Source organism: Pongo abelii, chromosome 4, assembly GCF_028885655.2.
Source record: "Pongo abelii isolate AG06213 chromosome 4, NHGRI_mPonAbe1-v2.0_pri, whole genome shotgun sequence".
NCBI lineage: Eukaryota > Metazoa > Chordata > Mammalia > Primates > Hominidae > Pongo > Pongo abelii.
Genome location: NC_071989.2, coordinates 84,958,301 through 84,976,161, shown reverse-complemented (window position 1 = coordinate 84,976,161; position 17,861 = coordinate 84,958,301). Strand labels below are relative to the sequence as shown.

Sequence of the window (17,861 nt, the reverse complement as noted above, 5' to 3'; positions counted from 1 at the left end):
GCTTAAAAATATGTGCTGATTGGCCAGGCGCAGTGACTCAGGCCTGTAATCCCAGCACTTTGGGAGCCTGAGGTGGGTGGATCACCTGAGGTCAGGAGTTTGAGACCAGCCTGGCCAACATGGCAAAACCCGTCACTACTAAAAATACAAAAATTAGCCAGGTGTGGTGTCACATGCCTGTAGTCCCAGCTACACAGGAGGCTGAGACAGGAATCGCTTGAACTTGGGAGGTGGAGGTTACAGGGAGCCAAGATTGTGTTACTGTGCTCCAGCCTGGGTGACAGAGTGAGACTTCATCCCAAAAAAAAAAAAAAAAAAAAAAAGTGCTGATTGAGGTGAATGCCGTATTTTATTTTTAGGGAAAATTCCAACTGGTCATTAATATTTTGTTTCTACTGCATGGAGGAATCACAGACTCTTGGAGGATTAAGTCAGAGCAAGCAGCTGTATGGTCTCAGTAGGTTAATTCTGTGTTATGACTACAGATGCAGAGTGAGAGTCAAGGGGAATCTTCACTCCTTAGCTTCTCTGGTTCTTTTGTAGTTTGAATGAAATAGGAAAAAGGAGGGAAAGGTGTGGGAAAGAAGGTCCTGGGAAGATGAGTACTGCCTTAACTTTCCCACTACTAAAACTAGAAGCCCGTTTTGCTCCACAGATGAGAAGTGATTTCTCCGCAGAGCAAGTTCTACAGAGTCTGTTAATAAACTGTAGAAATTAGATATTAATAATCTACCTATTATGGCCTTGGAGTCAAGACAAATAATATTTACATGTAGGATTGCTGGTAATTCTGTATCTCTTAAGAGATTGTTCACGTGGTCATTAGAGATTTCTGTTGTGCTGGTTTATTTGATAAATGAAATAATTAAATCATAATTACTCATCTATGTATTCCTAAATTAACAAGTAACAGGATGTTTTAATACGATTAATGTGGAATAATACCAGGGGCTCAAAATACTACCAGGGGCACAAAGATAATATTTGATGTCTTTTTAAAATGGCTACGTGTTTATTATTCAATTTGATTTTTACAGTCATCTCATTTAATGCATGAGGAATCCAATATAAAGGTTAAACTACTTCCTAAAGACCACCTGGCTAGCAACAGGCAGAGCCAAAATCAGAACTTGGGTTTCTAGACTAAGTGCATTATACTCTTCTGTCTTACCCTAAATATGTAATAATTTAAATAAATTACATTTATTTGAAATAAGTCTAGCAGTTGTACATTTTCTATTAAATATATAGTGTGTAAAGTATATAATATGTAAAATGGAAAAAAATCTTTTTTTTTTTTTTTTTTTTTTTGAGACAGAGTCTTGCTCTGTCGCCCAGGCTGGAGTGCAGTGGCGTGATCTCGGCTCACTGCAAGCTCTGCCTCCCGGGTTCACGTCATTCTCCTGCCTCAGCCTCCCGAGTAGCTGGGACTACAGGCGCCCGCCACCACGCCCACCTAATTTTTTGTATTTGTAGTGGAGACAGGGTTTCACCGTTTAGCCAGGATGATCTCAATCTCCAGACCTCGTGATCCGCCCGCCTCGGCCTCCCAAAGTTCTGGGATTACAGGCGTGAGCCACCGCACCCAGCTTTCTTTAAAGGTTTTAAAAACTTGTACAAGTTATACATAATCATAGGAGAAAAATATGAAAATAGTGAAAAACATTAAAAATATAAAAGTTAATATTAAAATCTTTCCACTATCCAGTATTAAACACCAGTCCACATCTTTCTAGTTGATTTTCTGGGCCTATGTATGTGTGTACATGTGTATTAATGCGGTTTACTGTTTTGTAACAATATGTCATAAATATATTTCCATATCTAGGTTTATATTGTTAAGCATACTTTTATAACTTAATTTTTAATAACAGCATTATTATTTCATTTTGTTGATGTCTTATTCAGTTCTCAATTCGATGTGTAGTTATCTTCAGATTTTTAAGATTGTGTATTTGTACATATAAGTATGTAACAACCTTGTACATTTATGTATTTCCTTCAGGATAAATTCCTAGAAGTGGAATTGTTGGATCAAGAGATTTACATTTTTCAAGGTTTTGATACATATTAGCAAATTAATCTTTGAAAAAAATACCAGTGTATACTAGGGCATTAGGCAATACAGGAATGTGCTGATTTCTTATGCTTTTGCCAGTACTGTGTTGGGTATTTTCCTGTTTTATAATATTTCCTGATTCACAAGTCAATAAATGGTATCTCCTTGTTTTTAGATTTTGATTATTAAAGGAGTTGAACATCTTTTCACATGTTTACTGACCATTTGTATTTGTTTTGCCTTTTCAGGTCCTTTTCCCATTTTTTTCCTGCTGTATTTATCTTGTCCTTAATAATTTCCAAGAACTCCTTAGGTATCAAGTATAATAAACTTGTTTTGTCATCCAAGTTGCAAATTTTTCCCAGTTTTTTGTCATTTAAGTGTATTTGTGTGTGTGTGTGTGTGTGTGTGTGTGTGTGTGTTTTAGACTGAGTCTCACTCTGTTGCCCAGGCTGGAGTGCAGTGGCACGATCTCAGCTCACTGCAACCTCTGCCTCCCAGGTTCAAGCAGTTCTCCTGTCTCAACCTCCCGAGTAGCTGGGACTAAGGTGCACACCACCATGCCCGGCTAATTTTTGTATTTTTAGTAGAGATGGGGTTTTACCATATTGGTCAGGCTGGTCTCGAACTCCTGACCTCAGGTGATCCACCTGCCTCGGCTTCCCAAAGTGCTGGGATTACCACGCCCGGTCCTTGTTTTTGTTTTGCCAAGCAGCTATTTACTAGGATCTCTTCCCCTGGCACCCCACTCTGCTTCTGTTAGAGCCCTTTACCACTCCACATTCCTGAAAGTATTCACCTTTATCTTCTTCCATCCTTATTTGAAACTTATTTTGGTGTATGATACAAGATAAGGTTCTTTTACTTTTATTCCCCTTAAATGTAACCAAATATTCCAGCATGAGGTATTTCTTTACTGAAATGAAATGCAATCATTATTACATACTAAATTACTAAGATAATTTGAGTCTATTTCTGGCCTTCTTATTCTGTTATATTAATCTTTCTGTTGGCTTGCCTAGGTACCTCACTGTTCTAATTACTGTGGTTTTATAGGGCATTACTATTAGGCATTCCATTCAGTTTTACCTTTACCTAGATAAAATGATTGATAATGAGGCATATGTGAACTTTGCCTAGATTTGAGTTTTGTCACCGGCTCCCACATCGGAGAGCTGATCATCTGGGATGCCCTGGACTGGACCATGCAGGCCTATGAACGCAACTTCTGGGACCCATCTCCACAACTGGACACCCAACAAGAAATAAAACTCTGTCAAAAATCAAATGACATTTCTATTCATCATTTCACATGTGATGAAGAGGTAAAAAATCTATACACTATCTGTAAACTTGCCTTTGACGTATATAACCCAATTTCTGATTTTAAAAATGTAATCCCATGTCGGACATAAAAAAGGTATCATTCATGGTTTCAGGTTGTTCTTTAAAATGGTCTTTTTCTAAAATTGGATGATTTGTGTTAAAAAAGCATTTTAATCTTTGCTTCTAATCTCGAGGCAAGGAAATGATTAAATGGCCACAGATTTAAAAATTATTGAAATTTTGGGTTGGATTAAATAATCCCATTGGATTTGAGGTTAATGCTTAAAATTGTTTTAAGAAACACTGAAAAAGAGTTCTTTTGAAGATCTGACGCATTTCCTAGTGAGGCAAAGAAAATTAAAAATTTTAGGAGTGTTTCTCAGTCTGCTGGCATCTTGGGGCAAGATAAATTGAGTGAGAATTGTTGGATTCCATCTTATAGGACTTGGGAGTGATGCTCTTGAAGCACTTTAGATCTGTTTTGCTGTAAGAGATTAGTACCAATGGACTACTGAATCTTATCTCTGATCTGAAAAAACAAATCTCTTAGCATCAGGGGCTCAGAAAATGTGTTTAAAGGGCAATTAACTTTTCTAAATGTAATCACAAGAAATGTTTATGAGTTGTACCCTTCGAGGAGAAGGAGATGGGGAGGCTTTTCTCTATTTTGTGACTTTCTATACTGTTTAATTTTTCTAACAGCATGCACGTTATTTTTATTAAAAATTTCAGTAGTATTATGTAGCGGGGGGAGAATATGATCCATTTTTCTTTGTACCACTCTTTAAAAACAAAACAAAAGATTAGGATAGGAACAGGACTTAGAAACACTAATATATTCAAAGATTGTTTCTTTGTATCCCAACTTTATTTTGAAAAGAGTTAAATATACATGATAAAAACAGTATGGTCTCAGAAAAGACAGAGACTAGATCACTAAGAGTTGTAGCCCTACAAATTACCTATTTTAAATGTTACATGTTTTTTCTCACTTTCGTGAAAATTAATATTTAAAAGTGTTTTGTATTTTAATCTTAAATTTTTTAATTGATGTTTATTTTCTACTATATATGCTTGATAAAGCATTGTATAGTTTTCCCTTCTTTTGTTGTGAGTTCTTTCCTTCTATAAGGGACCATTAGTTATTGATAGCAGGGATAGCGTCTCTATTGAGTAAATGCTGCCTCCAAAGCTCATGAATTCTCTAGTTGTGTTTATAATTTTCTTCCTGACCTTGGATAAATTACTTAAACTGTGCCCAGATTTCCTGGTCTATAGAATGAGTTTCGGGGGATTTTGGCATTGAATGCAATCCACAGGGCTTTCCATTTTAGCACATTGGCTAGCAGTGTTCATTAATGCCCCGGCACTGGGCCTCGGCTGCATTGCTGATTGCAGAGTTCTAATCCTGAGAGTCAAGGGGATCATTCCAGATTTAAGATTCCAGCAAGCCTTGGGGGCATGCTTTGGTTCAGTTACTATAGGTCTGAGTTGAGTTTGTAGTCTTGGAGGCTGTGTGAGAAAGGTTGGAGGGCCCAGAATCTCTAGTGAAAACAAGAAGGCAATATGTAGGGATATTTGAAAGGTCTGCCTCATGAGGATATCTGTTGAGTAAGAATGAATGATTCTAGGACAGGTGCTTGCAAAAATTTCAAAGGCTACTACTGCATGTGAGTCATGTGAGGAACGAGCAAGGGACTGGAGTAATGTGACCTTGATTCTAATATTGACTCCATGTCTCATTTCTTGTGTGACTTTAATCTCTTTAATTTTAACTTCCTTATCTGGAAAATGGCAATGATGCTTGCCTTTCTTAACAAGATGGTGTGAGGCTGAAGTGAGGTAAGTATTGGTGAAAATGCTTTCAAAAGATTAAAGTTGTTTTAGTAAAAAGGTATTTATTTCTAATAGTACATTTGGAAAAATGTTTTTGTGAAATCTTCAGAGGATTGCATGATGATAATGCCACTGTAGCCGTGCTTTTTTGTATCACTTGTAGGTCTCCTGATTGCTTAAGATGTGGAATGCAAGTAATTTTGCTTGCATTTTTCAGGCAGAAGAAGCTAGGTAATTTTCCCAAGGATATAGTGTTATTTAAATGAAAACTCAGGTTATCCCTCAACAGCTTCCACTGCAGGGCCAGGCTGCCAGCTATAGCTTTTCTCTAGATATATTTCAGTGAGGAAGAAAGTGGCGCTAAGGGATATACTATGCAGACCTTTCTCTGCATTAGTGGTTGTGTCCTACCTTCTAAATGCTCAGAGCTTTCTTTAGTGCTTTGACATTTTGGGGTTTCAGAGATTAGTACTGTAATTTGGGCTAAAGGCTAGGAATGGGAAAGGTAATGGTGGCTTTCTGATGTCACATGAGGGCTGGAAATCCATTACACTAGGAAGGGTGAGTGCTAGTTTTACGCCCATTTCTGAACTTCTTCCCCTAGAATGTATTTGCTGCAGTTGGAAGGGGTTTATACGTGTATAACCTTCAAATGAAGCGTGTGATTGCCTGCCAGAAAACTGCACATGACTCCAATGTCCTGCACATTGCCAAACTTCCAAACAGGTACAAGTTCCCATCTGTTCTGCAATAGATGAAAGCAAGTCACAGTTCCCAGGGCTACCAGTGTAATTTCTCAAGTGGCCAAGTTACCTGGCTTCATGGCTTGACCTGCTGTGTTCTTTTGGAAATGGAGAATGCCTGAGGGCTGTCTCTAACAGAAGGGTATGTGGCAGTGTATTACAGAATTTACAAGAAGCAAGGTGCAAATGAATTACATTGAATTTCATTGTAAGAAGAGATGATTTAAAATTTGGTATTTAACAATATAAACGACTTTGGGGCCACTTACAGTGTACCAATTTTTATATTTCTCATAAATCTACCTTCTTTTTGTTTGTTTATGGCCAGAATCAAATGGTTGCTAGTCTCCTTGTTGTGTGAGGCTACTAAGTGAGTGGTTTCCTCTCAGGGTAGATTTGCTGCTGAGCTTCTAGGGACGAACATATGGACAGGGACTATCATTATTTTCTATGCAGGGTATTTTTAGAGTGAGGCACCGAGAGAAGAGAGGTAGCAAGAGGAGGGAAGGGGGCTGCTTAGGACATCGTGAAATATAATTCACACTGTTTTCCCAAGTGCATTTTTTTTAATGGAGAGAATAAATTTATAGCATTTGAGCTAATGTAACGAGTAACATGTGGCTTTCCTAAAGGGTGCTTTTAGTTTGCCTTGTAACGTCATGTTAAATTGTGATTTTTGTCAGTTCCTGCTAAGAGCTGAATAAAAGCAGTTGAGGGCTCCACTGATTTCTTTCACTGCAAATTTAGCATTGGCTCTCAGTGGTGCACTCTTTTTGTATTACTGGTTTTCTGTTCTGACAGGCAGTTAATCTCATGCTCAGAAGATGGCAGTGTACGCATTTGGGAGTTAAGAGAAAAACAGCAGCTTGCAGCTGAGCCTGTACCAACAGGTGTGTGTCTTCTCTCAAAAAGGTAGTCTTTTCCTCTCTCCTTTTTTCTCACGTGAAAGGCAGGAGAAGGACAATTATGTGAAACCACTAAAATAATACAGAAATGCTCCAAATAGGCATCAGATGTTTATAGAAAGCATATGGTAATTGAGATCTAGGATTTACAGCTTAATACTGCCCTAATGTAGAACTGCCACTTCATTTCAAGTAAGATAGACATTTTCTTGTTTTGAGGGAAAACTTACTTTCTGGTAATCTGAATGACCAAATGGCCTAATGAAGTATTCATTTATATTGTCTATAGTTCTGACTGATACACAAAATTTGTACCGTCAGATGTCAAACTAAAGTGTTCTTTACCCTTGATGTTGAACTCAATTTATGGAAAAATATACTTTTCCTTGTGTGCTTATATCATAATTTTATGAGCTCTTGACTTCCAGGTGTTTAGTTTGAAAAACAAAACTCTGAAGGGTTGAATAAATTAGTTACCAACCTTTGCACAAGAAATCAGATGCTGGTACCTAGTTGTTTCTGGTCCTGTTGACTTCCTGAAGTCCTGGGTTGTTGCTTTTGCACATACACATATAGCTTTTCCCCTGTGCCTTGTTTGTTGATCTGAGTTTTGCCCTTTTTTTCCCTTGACAGTTAGACACTGCCATTCAAGCTTTGTTTCTGTCCTGTTTATTCCAAGTGTCTTTTTGTTAATATACCTTCACCAATGGGTGACTAGGGGCAATAAAAAGAGATGAAGAACAGACCTGGTTAGCTAAGAAAGATGAAATAACATATTCAAAAAACCCTAGCACGGTGCTCAGGTACTGTCCACTTAGCCCTTGACTAAAATAAGTCTGGAACCTCTTCACATCTAAATTTTGTTTTTCTGATCTCATGTTATTATTGTAAGTATAGAGCACAGTAATTTTGGAAATGATTCTTTTCCTAGGTTTTTTTAACATGTGGGGATTTGGAAGAGTCAACAAACAAGCCAGCCAACCTGTTAAAAAGCAGCAAGAAAATGCTACTTCATGCTCACTGGAGCTTATTGGAGATTTGATTGGACACTCATCATCTGTGGAGGTATTGCTTTTTAGGCACAGAATGTCCAAGCAACTCCTGCTTTTGCATTTCATTGCTCTTTTCATTCAGTTGGTCTCATAAAGGCATATACTTTTTCTTATATCTGTAGGTGTTTGTCAGATCTGAACATGGAATGGGATAGGCTATAGTATGTGCAGTTAGGATCTCCCTTTCCGGATATATGATTTGAGGAAACAAGGAATGCATTGCTTTTAAGAATGGGCTTAATCACCATTATTTATGAGCTGGAGATAGCTGACAGTAAGGGCAGTGTGAATAATGTTGACTGTATGACAACAGTCAACAGAGGATGCATGAAGGGTTATGGTTATATGTGTATACCGTTAAAGCCTTAACAGAATTGAATTCCAGGGGCCTTTATCAAATTCATGAACAGAGTCCTGTTTCTCCTGCCTTTGAAGGATAATAGTTTGTTAGCTTTAATGACACCTATGCCTTGATTTTCATTGTGCAAATATGAAAGTTTTAGTTGAAAATTATGAAATGCATAAGCTTTTAACATGTAGAAATCCAGATACATTAATATTTGCTGCAGGCATCATTGCCTGTAGTGAAGGAATAAGATCAGTTGAGGTAACAGATTAGTTGTGAGAACTAATAACAGTGTAATCAGGGCCCTAAGGAATTTCTTAAATTGTTCTTCCCTGTTTCATAGCCAAAGAACAAAAAATTTCTTTTCATTTGAAAGGGCATTCATGCTTAGGAGGGGCAGCGGCAGCATCCCTGTTAGTGAGCATTTCCTTTATTTCAGGCACTGTGCTAAACACTGGCTGCTGGAGTTTACAGAGAGAGATGAATACAGTCCTTGCCCTCATGGATCTTACCCTTGAGTGGAGAGAAGGGGTATAGACCTAATAGGCTGTTACCCTAGGCTGCATATGATGGACCCGAGTAAGCAGCAGTGACTCAGAAGAAACATTTCTTGCTGAATCTTGTGAATAGTTAGAGGATATAGGACTTGACACTTGAGCTGAACGTTGAAGTTTAGTAGGATGAGTATATAGCCTTGTCATCATAAGCTCCTTGATGTTGGGTACAGTGTCATAGTTATCTTCGCTTTCCTCTAACAAGTAGCTCAGTTTTTAATGTTGTGTTTATGGTTGGGAGGTGAGCATGGACTGGGGTAGATAGAAGGGCAAAGACAGCATTTACTTGGTGGCAAGGAGCACCGGGTTCCTGTGAACAGACACTAGTAGGGGATAAAGCCTGGGAACGTGGTTTGGGGTCAGATTATGAATGTCCTTGAATGTAAGGCTGAGGAGTTTGGACTTTATTTTTTAAATAGTAGGAACTCATTAAAAAGGTTTTTAGATGGTGGGGAAAACCCCATCTAAAACACATTCAAAATGTGTTTGAATGTGGCACATTTCTCATTCTATAAAACAGTGTCAGCTTCTTAGGAATTTTCCTGAGTGAAAGTGTTGAGACCTGAACACTTTTAAAAAGCATCTCTGGCTTCGTTGATAAAATCTAGGCTATCTTTGCAGTGTCACCTGAATTTCCTCATTTCTTTTTGTTTTTTTCTTTGAGACAGCATCTCACTCTGTTGCCCAGGCTGGAGTGCAGTCTTGGGTCACTGCACTCTCCGCCTCCCAGGTTTAAGCAGTTCTCCTGCCTCAGTCTCCCAAGTAGCTGGGATCACAGGTGCCCGCCACCACGCCCAGCTAATTTTTGTACTTTTAGTAGAGATGGGGTGTCACTATGTTGGCCAGGCTGGTCCTCATTTCTATTTTCATCCTTGCTCTACTGGCTCAACCCCTCTACCTGCGTACTGAATTTTGTGTTTTCCAGTTTCCGAAGTAATTCTGCTCCCATATTTCCTCCCTTCACTCCTGCATCCTCAGCTGAGTCTTATCCTGTGGTCTTCAGAAATGTATGTCATTTCAGAGAAAACTCTTGTTCTTTTTTTTCCCCGAGAGGGAGTTTTGCTCTTGTTGCCCAGGCTGGAGTACAATGACGCAATCTCCACTCACTGCAACCTCTACCTCCTGGGTTCAAGCGATTCTTTCCTCGGCCTCCCCAGTAGTTGGGATTACAGACGCCCAGCTAATTTTTAGTATAGACAGGATTTCACCATGTTTGGCCAGGCTGGTCTTGAACTCCTGACCTCAGGCAATCCGCCCACCTCAGCCTCCCGAAGTGTTGAGATTACAGGCATGAGCCACCACGCCTGGCTCTGTTTCTCTTTTATTTCACCCTTTCCTTCGAGGACCTCATCCTTTTCATTGGTTCACTTTTCTCTCTGATACAACTCTTCACCCCATAATATTCGTGCTGCCTTTTGTCAACACTCTGTTTTCCTATTCTTAGTTTCCAGCCTATTCCTTCACTGGGCAAGCCCCTTCCCCTTACTTGGGGCATTTTCTCCCTTTGAAGCTTTTTCTGAATTTCTGTGGCATGTCATAGTCTATACTGCATTATTTAGTACCTGTTTACATAATCTCTCATTGGTACCTTTATTGTTTATGATTTGCTTTTCAGAATCTTCTTGAGGGTAGGGACCATAAACCTAGTGCTGGCACTTAATACCTATGGACTGAGTATATCTACTTTTATAGAGAGCTGAAGCCAGTGTTTATCTTGGGAAATTTAGAATTCAGACATTTTATCCATAGCCATTATACAGTATAAGTAATGGTTAAGTAAAACCAATATTTGAAAAATCAGATTATGAAAAAATCTGGAAGAACTATGAGAATTCATGTACTTTACAAAAATAGCTATTCTGTAGTTGAACAATATTAACAAAATTCTGATTAAAATATTAGATATTATTTGTATGTGACTGTTACCAATACTGAAAAATGAAATGTTCTACACCCAGATCCAAAGGAGTCTTTAAGGCACATATCTCACATGCACATGTGTTAATGTGGTATTAGACACTTCTCTGCTTTTCGGGGTCCCTATAATCAGTTTTAATTTTCTTTACAGATGTTTCTGTACTTTGAAGATCATGGACTAGTGACGTGCTCCGCTGATCATCTCATTATTTTGTGGAAAAATGGAGAGCGAGAATCTGGATTGCGCAGTTTAAGATTATTTCAAAAATTAGAGGAGAATGGTGACTTATACCTTGCTGTCTAGTTTAAGGAATTAAAAATACACATGCATGAACCTTGAACATCAAATATCGGGTACTACTCTGAAAACCATTAATACATTGATCACTTAAATTGGTAAATTTTTTTGTCAGTCCATAAAATTCTACATGTTTAAATTTTTTATGGACCTACCAACCAGGAACATGTTGCTTCTCAGGTCCTACCTAGTATATCCTCCAAAGAATATACCACAAGTTTTTCCATTTGACTTTGAGCTGCTGTTGAAGTGGTGAGTGCTGTGTTTTGAGCTTATTTTGAACCTAGACCCTTGTGAAAGGTACAAATAGAGATAATAGTTAAGTTATGGCATTTATTAGAAGTTTTATTATTTGGCTTCCTTTAGAATTATTGTGAAGTTTAAAAATAGCCTTTCTCCTGCAAATTTTCCTAGTCTTTAGTAACTGTGAGTGTTCTATATAGCACAAACTTGAATCTCTCAGCCAAAAAAAGGAACATATATACTGTTTAAGTATGGCAAGTTTTTTTTTGGTACCAATTTGTTTAGATAATTTAAAAAATGTTTTTCAGTTCTAGCTACTAAAACCTGTATGAACTCAAATGGATAGGCATCTTATGAGGGTGTATTTTTCCCAGTGTGAACTGGCTTGAAGAGCCATGGGCTAAATGGGTACTAGAACAACAACTGCCCCTCATGTACGCCAAGGATGAGCTCTAGATCATTTGAGAGGCACAGTGTTTCCAGAGTCAGGGACTGTAGCTGAGCGCAACTGCCCCATCTGACCACTGACTAAGATACGAACTGCTTGAGAGACTTCTTTTATGTAGTTCTTTGCAGTGTCCATTGAGACACTATAACCAGCCTTGTAACAATATGTTTTCTCCTTTTGGTGCTAAAAAATAAAAAAATTAGAAAGTAGTCTACATATTAAAGATTGAAATTCTTAAACTACTGATTAAGAAAGGGCAACGTGACTGATGTTAGCAGACTGACCTGTCTTACGGAAAACCTTCTACAGATTTATTCATTATACAAATACACTACAAATATACCCTAAAGGGAATCTTCCTAAGTTCTTTTTACTAGTTTTAGCTTTGACAGTTGCTTCCACAACTACCTACAAAGACTGGAAGAGTTAAGGTCATCTGAGTAGACCAGTGGCATAATGTTACAAATGAGGAAACTGAGGCCCAGTGCGGTAAGGCCTTGCAATTAAATCTGTAGTGCCCAGTATCACTGAGCAGCTCTAAAAACAGGAACTGAAGACTGAGTGAGAAAGAAAGGCTTATATGACTACTTTAAATCCACATAACATTGAGTCATGAAAATTTTTATGGAGAAATATTAAAACTTAAGCTACGTCAATTACAGAAGACTTTCTCCCATTACTCACGTGCTTTTTCCTTTAGAAATTCTGTATTGGCCCATACATTTGTAAAGTTGTTTTCTGAAGTTGTATGACACAAGGGAGCCATAGACTTAACTGTTTTACTTCCTAGCCTGTTCTGGGCTAGTATTTTGTGATAGTAATCTATTCAAATGGAGTGGTAGAAATCACATGAATTTTGGAAGCAAATGGTACCGTAAGTACCACAGCAAATTCCTTCTGGTCATTATACAGGCATACCTCAGAGATATTATAGGTTAGGTTTCAGACCACATCAAAAAAGCAACTATTGCAAATAGAGTGAGTCACATCTAGTTTTTGGTTTCCCAGTGCCTATAAAACTTGTTTATACTACAGTCTTAAATTTCTAAAAAATGTACATACCTTAAGAATACTTTATTGCTAAAAAATGCTAACAATCATCTGAGCCTTCAGTGAGTCATAATCTTTTTGCTGGTGGAGGGTCTTGATACTGCTGGCTGTTGACTAAGGTGGTTACTGAAGGTTGGGGTGGCTGTGGCAGTTCCTTAAAATAAGACAGCGATGAAGTTTTCCAAATCAATTGACTTCCTTTCACAAATGAGATCTCTGTAACATGTAATACTATTTAATAGCATTTTACCCACAGTAGAACTTTTCAAAATTTAGAGTCTGTCATCTCAAACCCTGATGCTCCTTTATGAACTAAGTTTATAGAATATTCTTAATCCTTTGTTGTCATTTTAACTATGTTTACAGCATCTTCACTGTGGAAATGACTATCTCCAGAAACCACTTTCTATACACATTCTTAAGCAACTTCTCATCTATTAAAGTTCGATCATGAGATTACAGCAATTCATTCACATCTTCAGGCTCCACTTCTTCCAGACTCCTTTTAAGGTTGGAATTTTGACCGCCTCCCATGAATCAGAATGTTCTTAGTGGCATGTAGAATGGTAAATGCTTCCCAGAAGGTTTTCAATTGACTTTGCCCAGACCCATCAGAGGAATCACTAGTTAGGGCAGCTACAGCCTTATTAAATGTATTTCTTAAATAAGACTTAAAAGTCGAAGTGACTCCTTGACCCATGGACTGCAGCATAGATGCTGTTGTAGCAGGCATGAAGACAACACGAACCTCCTTGTACATCCATCAGAACTCTTAGGTGACCAGGTAACATTGTCAATGGGCAGTAATATTTGGAAAGAAATTTGAGCAGGTCTCAACCATAGGCTTAAATATTCAATAAACCATGCTATAAAACAGATGTGCTGTCATCTAGGCTTTGTTATTCCACTTCTAGAGCATAGGCAGAGTAGATTTAACATAATTCTTAAGGGCCTTAAGATTTTTGGACTGGTAAATAAACTCTGACTTCAACTTAAAGGCACCAGCTACATTCGCAGGCATTGAACATCTCCTCCCTAGCTACGAAAGTCCTAGATGACATCTCTTCTAATAGAAGGCCATTTCATCTTCACAAACTCAGTTGTTTAGTGTAGTCACCTTCAGTGATCTTAGCTAGATCATCTAGATAACTTCCTGCTGTTGTCCTTGCACTCTGACGTTAATGGAGATAGTTTCATGAACCAACCTCTGCTTGCTTCCAACTTTTCTTCTGTAGCTTCCTCACCTCTCAGTCTTCAAAGAATTGAAGAATTAGGCTTTGGCTTAAGGGAATGTTGTGGCTGGTTTAATCTATATAGACCACTCAGACTTTCTCCCTCTCAGCAATAAGGCTGTTTCACTTTCTTGTTTGCATGTTCACTGGAGTAACACTTTCAAGAACTCTTCCTTTGCGTAACTTGGCTGACTGGTGTAAGAGGCATGGCTTTCACCTGCCTGGGCTTTCAACTTGCCTTCTTCACTAAGCTTTATTATCTGTAGCTTTTGATTTAAAGTGAGAGACATGTGACTCTTACTTGCACATTTAGAGGCTACTGTAGGTTATTAATTGGCTTAATTTCGATATTGTTGTGTCTCAGGGAATAGGGAGGTCTAAGAAGAGGGAGAGATTAGAAACCGCTAGTTGGTGGAACAGTTAGAATATACACAAGATTTATCAATTAAGTTCACTGTCTTATATGGGCATGGTTTGCAGTACCCTAAAACAATTACAATAGTAACAAAGATCACTGATCACAGACCACCATGACAGATACAAGAATAAAAACATTTGAAATACTGTAAGAGTTAACCAAAATGTGACACTTACACAAAGTGAGCCCATGTTGGGAAAATGCCCCGATAGACTTGCTCTATGCAGGGTGGCCACAAGCCCTCAATTTGTAGAAAAGGCAGTATCTTTGAAGCACAATGAAGCAGAATGCAATAAAATGAGGTATCCTTGTATTCTAGTTTTCTGCCATGAAAAACTGTCTAGAGGGCAGTCTCCAACCCTGGGGACTAGATTGCTTTTGTTTTCATGCATGCCCTAAGGTCAGAGAGATGGGGGATAACAGTATGATGGGAGATTCTGGTAGGGACTCAAATCTGATGGTGTTCAGTAGTTGCAGGTAGACTGCTGCTAAAAGTTGGACTTTCAATTTAGAATAAAATAATGGGTCAATGTATATTATGTACATTTTCTCCATTTCCTGAGTTTAGCTTTCAACAGTTAAGATACTTGCAACAGCAGAAGTAACACTACATAGTGTTACAGTGTACAAATGCCTTGTCATTTTTATTTAAAAATATATTTATTAATTACCTCAGTCTCTGGCTATATTCACATAGCACAAGGGCACAAGATCATCCCTTCTGTTTCTCTCTCTAAAGCTGAGTAGGTTCTGAGTGAACTGACAGGCTTGCTTTTTTTTGCCCAGAATGCTAACCAGTCCTGACATGGAGGGCAAGTAAATTTAAAAATCTTAAATTAGAAATAAAGAATGATCTTAGGAAATTATAGGGTCATTCTGGTCCAGCAGTGTTTTATAACTGGCTTCCTTCTTCTCCTACTAGTCACGGAAATTATTAGAGAGTATTGCATTTTCCTAATACGGCCCCCCTCAGCACATGACGTTTAAGTAAACAACTCCGTGTAAGAGGCAGTTATAATAGTTTATATAACATAAACTATCTGATACACATACCATCTGAAAGCCTGTATTTCTAACAAGTTGACTATGTGGAAGAATAGACTAGTTCACAGGCCAGAAGATTATACTGTAGATTACACTGGTAAAGAGCAGAAAATCGTTGAAGCTTTAGTACCTAGCTGTCTTAAAGCATTTTTAAACATTTGCACATTACTAATAAAATTAGTAAATTACTAATAAAAAGTTTGAAGTTAACAACAAATTTGACATAAAACTGAGTAAGCTGTAAATATTTCATATAGAAGATGTCTGACACCTGATAAATGTTACTTACCAAATAGAACTGAAAGTGAGATGATCAGAAAAAGACTGTCCTTGCCTCAAGCAAGCTTCTGAAGCCTAGGCAAGTTAGCTAGGTCCTTAATATGGGATTCTGGCATCCTGATTTTAATGTGCTCTGAAAACAAAGTGTGTGACTCATGAAATAAAGGACACTAAACCCCAAATTTGAAATTATGAAAAGTTTAGGCCAAAGAGGTAAAATAAAAACAGCTGTTGGGAATGAAAAATGGCTGTAGGAATTTAGTTACAAGTACTTCACAAAAACATTTTCATCACATTTACATAATATAGCATTACAGTACAAAGCTGGCTGCTGTCCTGACCAAGCAAGTTCTCTTATCATCTAACAAAAATAATTTAGATACATTTCTTTGCATGGAATTGTCATATTTTTCCATTTTTGGTACAAAACATAGAAAAAAACATTGGCACATTATGTAGTGATAAGTCATTTTTTCCCCATGTACAAGTTCCAAGTATTCTGCATTCCAATTTGTATTGGAAAAAAGTAATTACTGATTCAATTAATTCAGTCTCTGTTTGTACCTTTTAAAAATGCAGCATGAAGTACAGAGAAAGAAAAATGAAGTTTGTTTACGGAGTCTAATATTTATAATACATAGGAAGGATCGGCTGGTAAAAGAGAAAGGAAAATCTCAAGTCTGACTTTATGTAGACCACAGAGTTGTGAAAAGAGCAGTATAAAAATATGCACTTGTGCTTTAGAAGCTTTTAGCATACAATTAATAGCTTAAAATAGTATTTACTGCCTCCCCATATGCCTATTTTCTGATATATTTACACCACACAATTTTAACATTGTTAAAGCTAATGGCATGATTTCAAATACAGATTGGTTAAAAATATCTAAACCTTGAAACTTCCCCTATCCCCTCCCGAAATATTACGTATAGATGGTGCATGGCACAACATACTGCATGGGCTTACACCCAGAAAATTTGGATTTTAATAAAAATTTTAAACATGTATATAAACTTTTTTTTTTTTTTTAAGAAAAGCTTGTCCAAGGGCATTCAAATTTAATGGCTTTTATATAATACTTGGTGTAGTGCCTTGTGGCTGCCTCTGTGAGCCAGAAATAAGGGAAGCTCATGGATTCCCCAAAAATGAAATGCCACTTTTTCCGTCATCATGGATGACTTTCTGTTAAGATGAACCCCTTTTACAGGAAAGGGGTTACACAGGCTGCTGATACCAGTCGAGAGAGGGCACCCACCAGCCAAGGCTGTGTTCTAACTTATGTGTCATACCATCGGCCCGAAGAACCATGGAGCCATACAGGCTGTGAAGCTAACTAGTTTATCTGTAATTTGGTCCTAGTTGTTTCACTTATTTTATGTCATTTTTTTTTTCTTAGATAAATCTGTTCAGATAAGCTTCTTATGAATCCTTCAGATCGATGCTCTTGAGGAAAACAGTCAAGCTAAACAGCAATGATGACTTTTATGGTAAAGGATGAGCTGATCACTAGCTAAGCTACTTAGTCACCATCCTGGGAGATGAGCTCACAGGCACCAAGGCTTTGCTTCCTGTGGCCTGCTAGTTACAGTGAATCAGCTCCATGGATTGACAAGGGTACACAGGATGACAGCAGAGCAAAGGAGTTTGCCAAGTATTTGTTCTGTCATTAAGTATTCAAAAGAACATATATTCTTCTTCATGGAACGTAACTTTCTAAGAATGAAATTTGGGGACTTGAATGATTCAAGATCAAATATTAAACATTAGCTCCTTCACCAATACCTGTCATTGTCATTAGAAAGGAAGGCCTCTTGTTTACACTACTGTGATTCACAGTGTCCTTTGTTGGTCAAGAGGCCCCCTTCTGTGGCTTGGCTTTAGCTGTCAGATGGAAGCCTCAAACTTTTGCATTTTAGGTCATCTAGTGTCTTCCAGTGTTTGTAGTTGTCAGCCAAATGTTGCATCAGGGCTGGCAGATGTGCAAAGGCTGCAAAGACAGAAAAGAATCAGAAGAAACCGGTGAACTTAGACCCCAGGAGCATTTATAAGCCTGGGGGTGTCTGGGACAAGTTTGGGATCAGAATTAGAGGAGGCGTACCCTGGGTGAGGCC

General features: G+C 38.0%; 2 protein-coding genes across 10 annotated transcripts in view; one reads left to right on the top strand and one right to left on the bottom strand.

Moving 5' to 3' along the window:
* WDR41 (WD repeat domain 41) overlaps nt 1-13,246 on the top strand; it is a 185,375-nt gene extending 172,129 nt beyond the window's left edge. For all 7 annotated transcript variants that reach the window (XM_063724150.1, XM_063724149.1, XM_063724153.1 and 4 more), the window contains 5 exons: nt 3,200-3,384; nt 5,826-5,947; nt 6,766-6,854; nt 7,801-7,934; nt 10,890-13,246. In XM_063724150.1, coding sequence (XP_063580220.1) covers nt 3,200-3,384; nt 5,826-5,947; nt 6,766-6,854; nt 7,801-7,934; nt 10,890-11,042 — 683 coding nt within the window. In that variant the 3' untranslated portion in view covers nt 11,043-13,246. The remainder of the gene's footprint in view (nt 1-3,199; nt 3,385-5,825; nt 5,948-6,765; nt 6,855-7,800; nt 7,935-10,889) is intronic.
* Nucleotides 11,658-17,861, bottom strand: part of PDE8B (phosphodiesterase 8B) — a 255,385-nt gene continuing 249,181 nt past the window's right edge. For all 3 annotated transcript variants that reach the window (XM_054555650.2, XM_063724148.1, XM_024246899.3), the window contains one exon: nt 11,658-17,737. In XM_054555650.2, the coding sequence (XP_054411625.1) occupies nt 17,628-17,737 (110 nt within the window). In that variant the 3' untranslated portion in view covers nt 11,658-17,627. The remainder of the gene's footprint in view (nt 17,738-17,861) is intronic.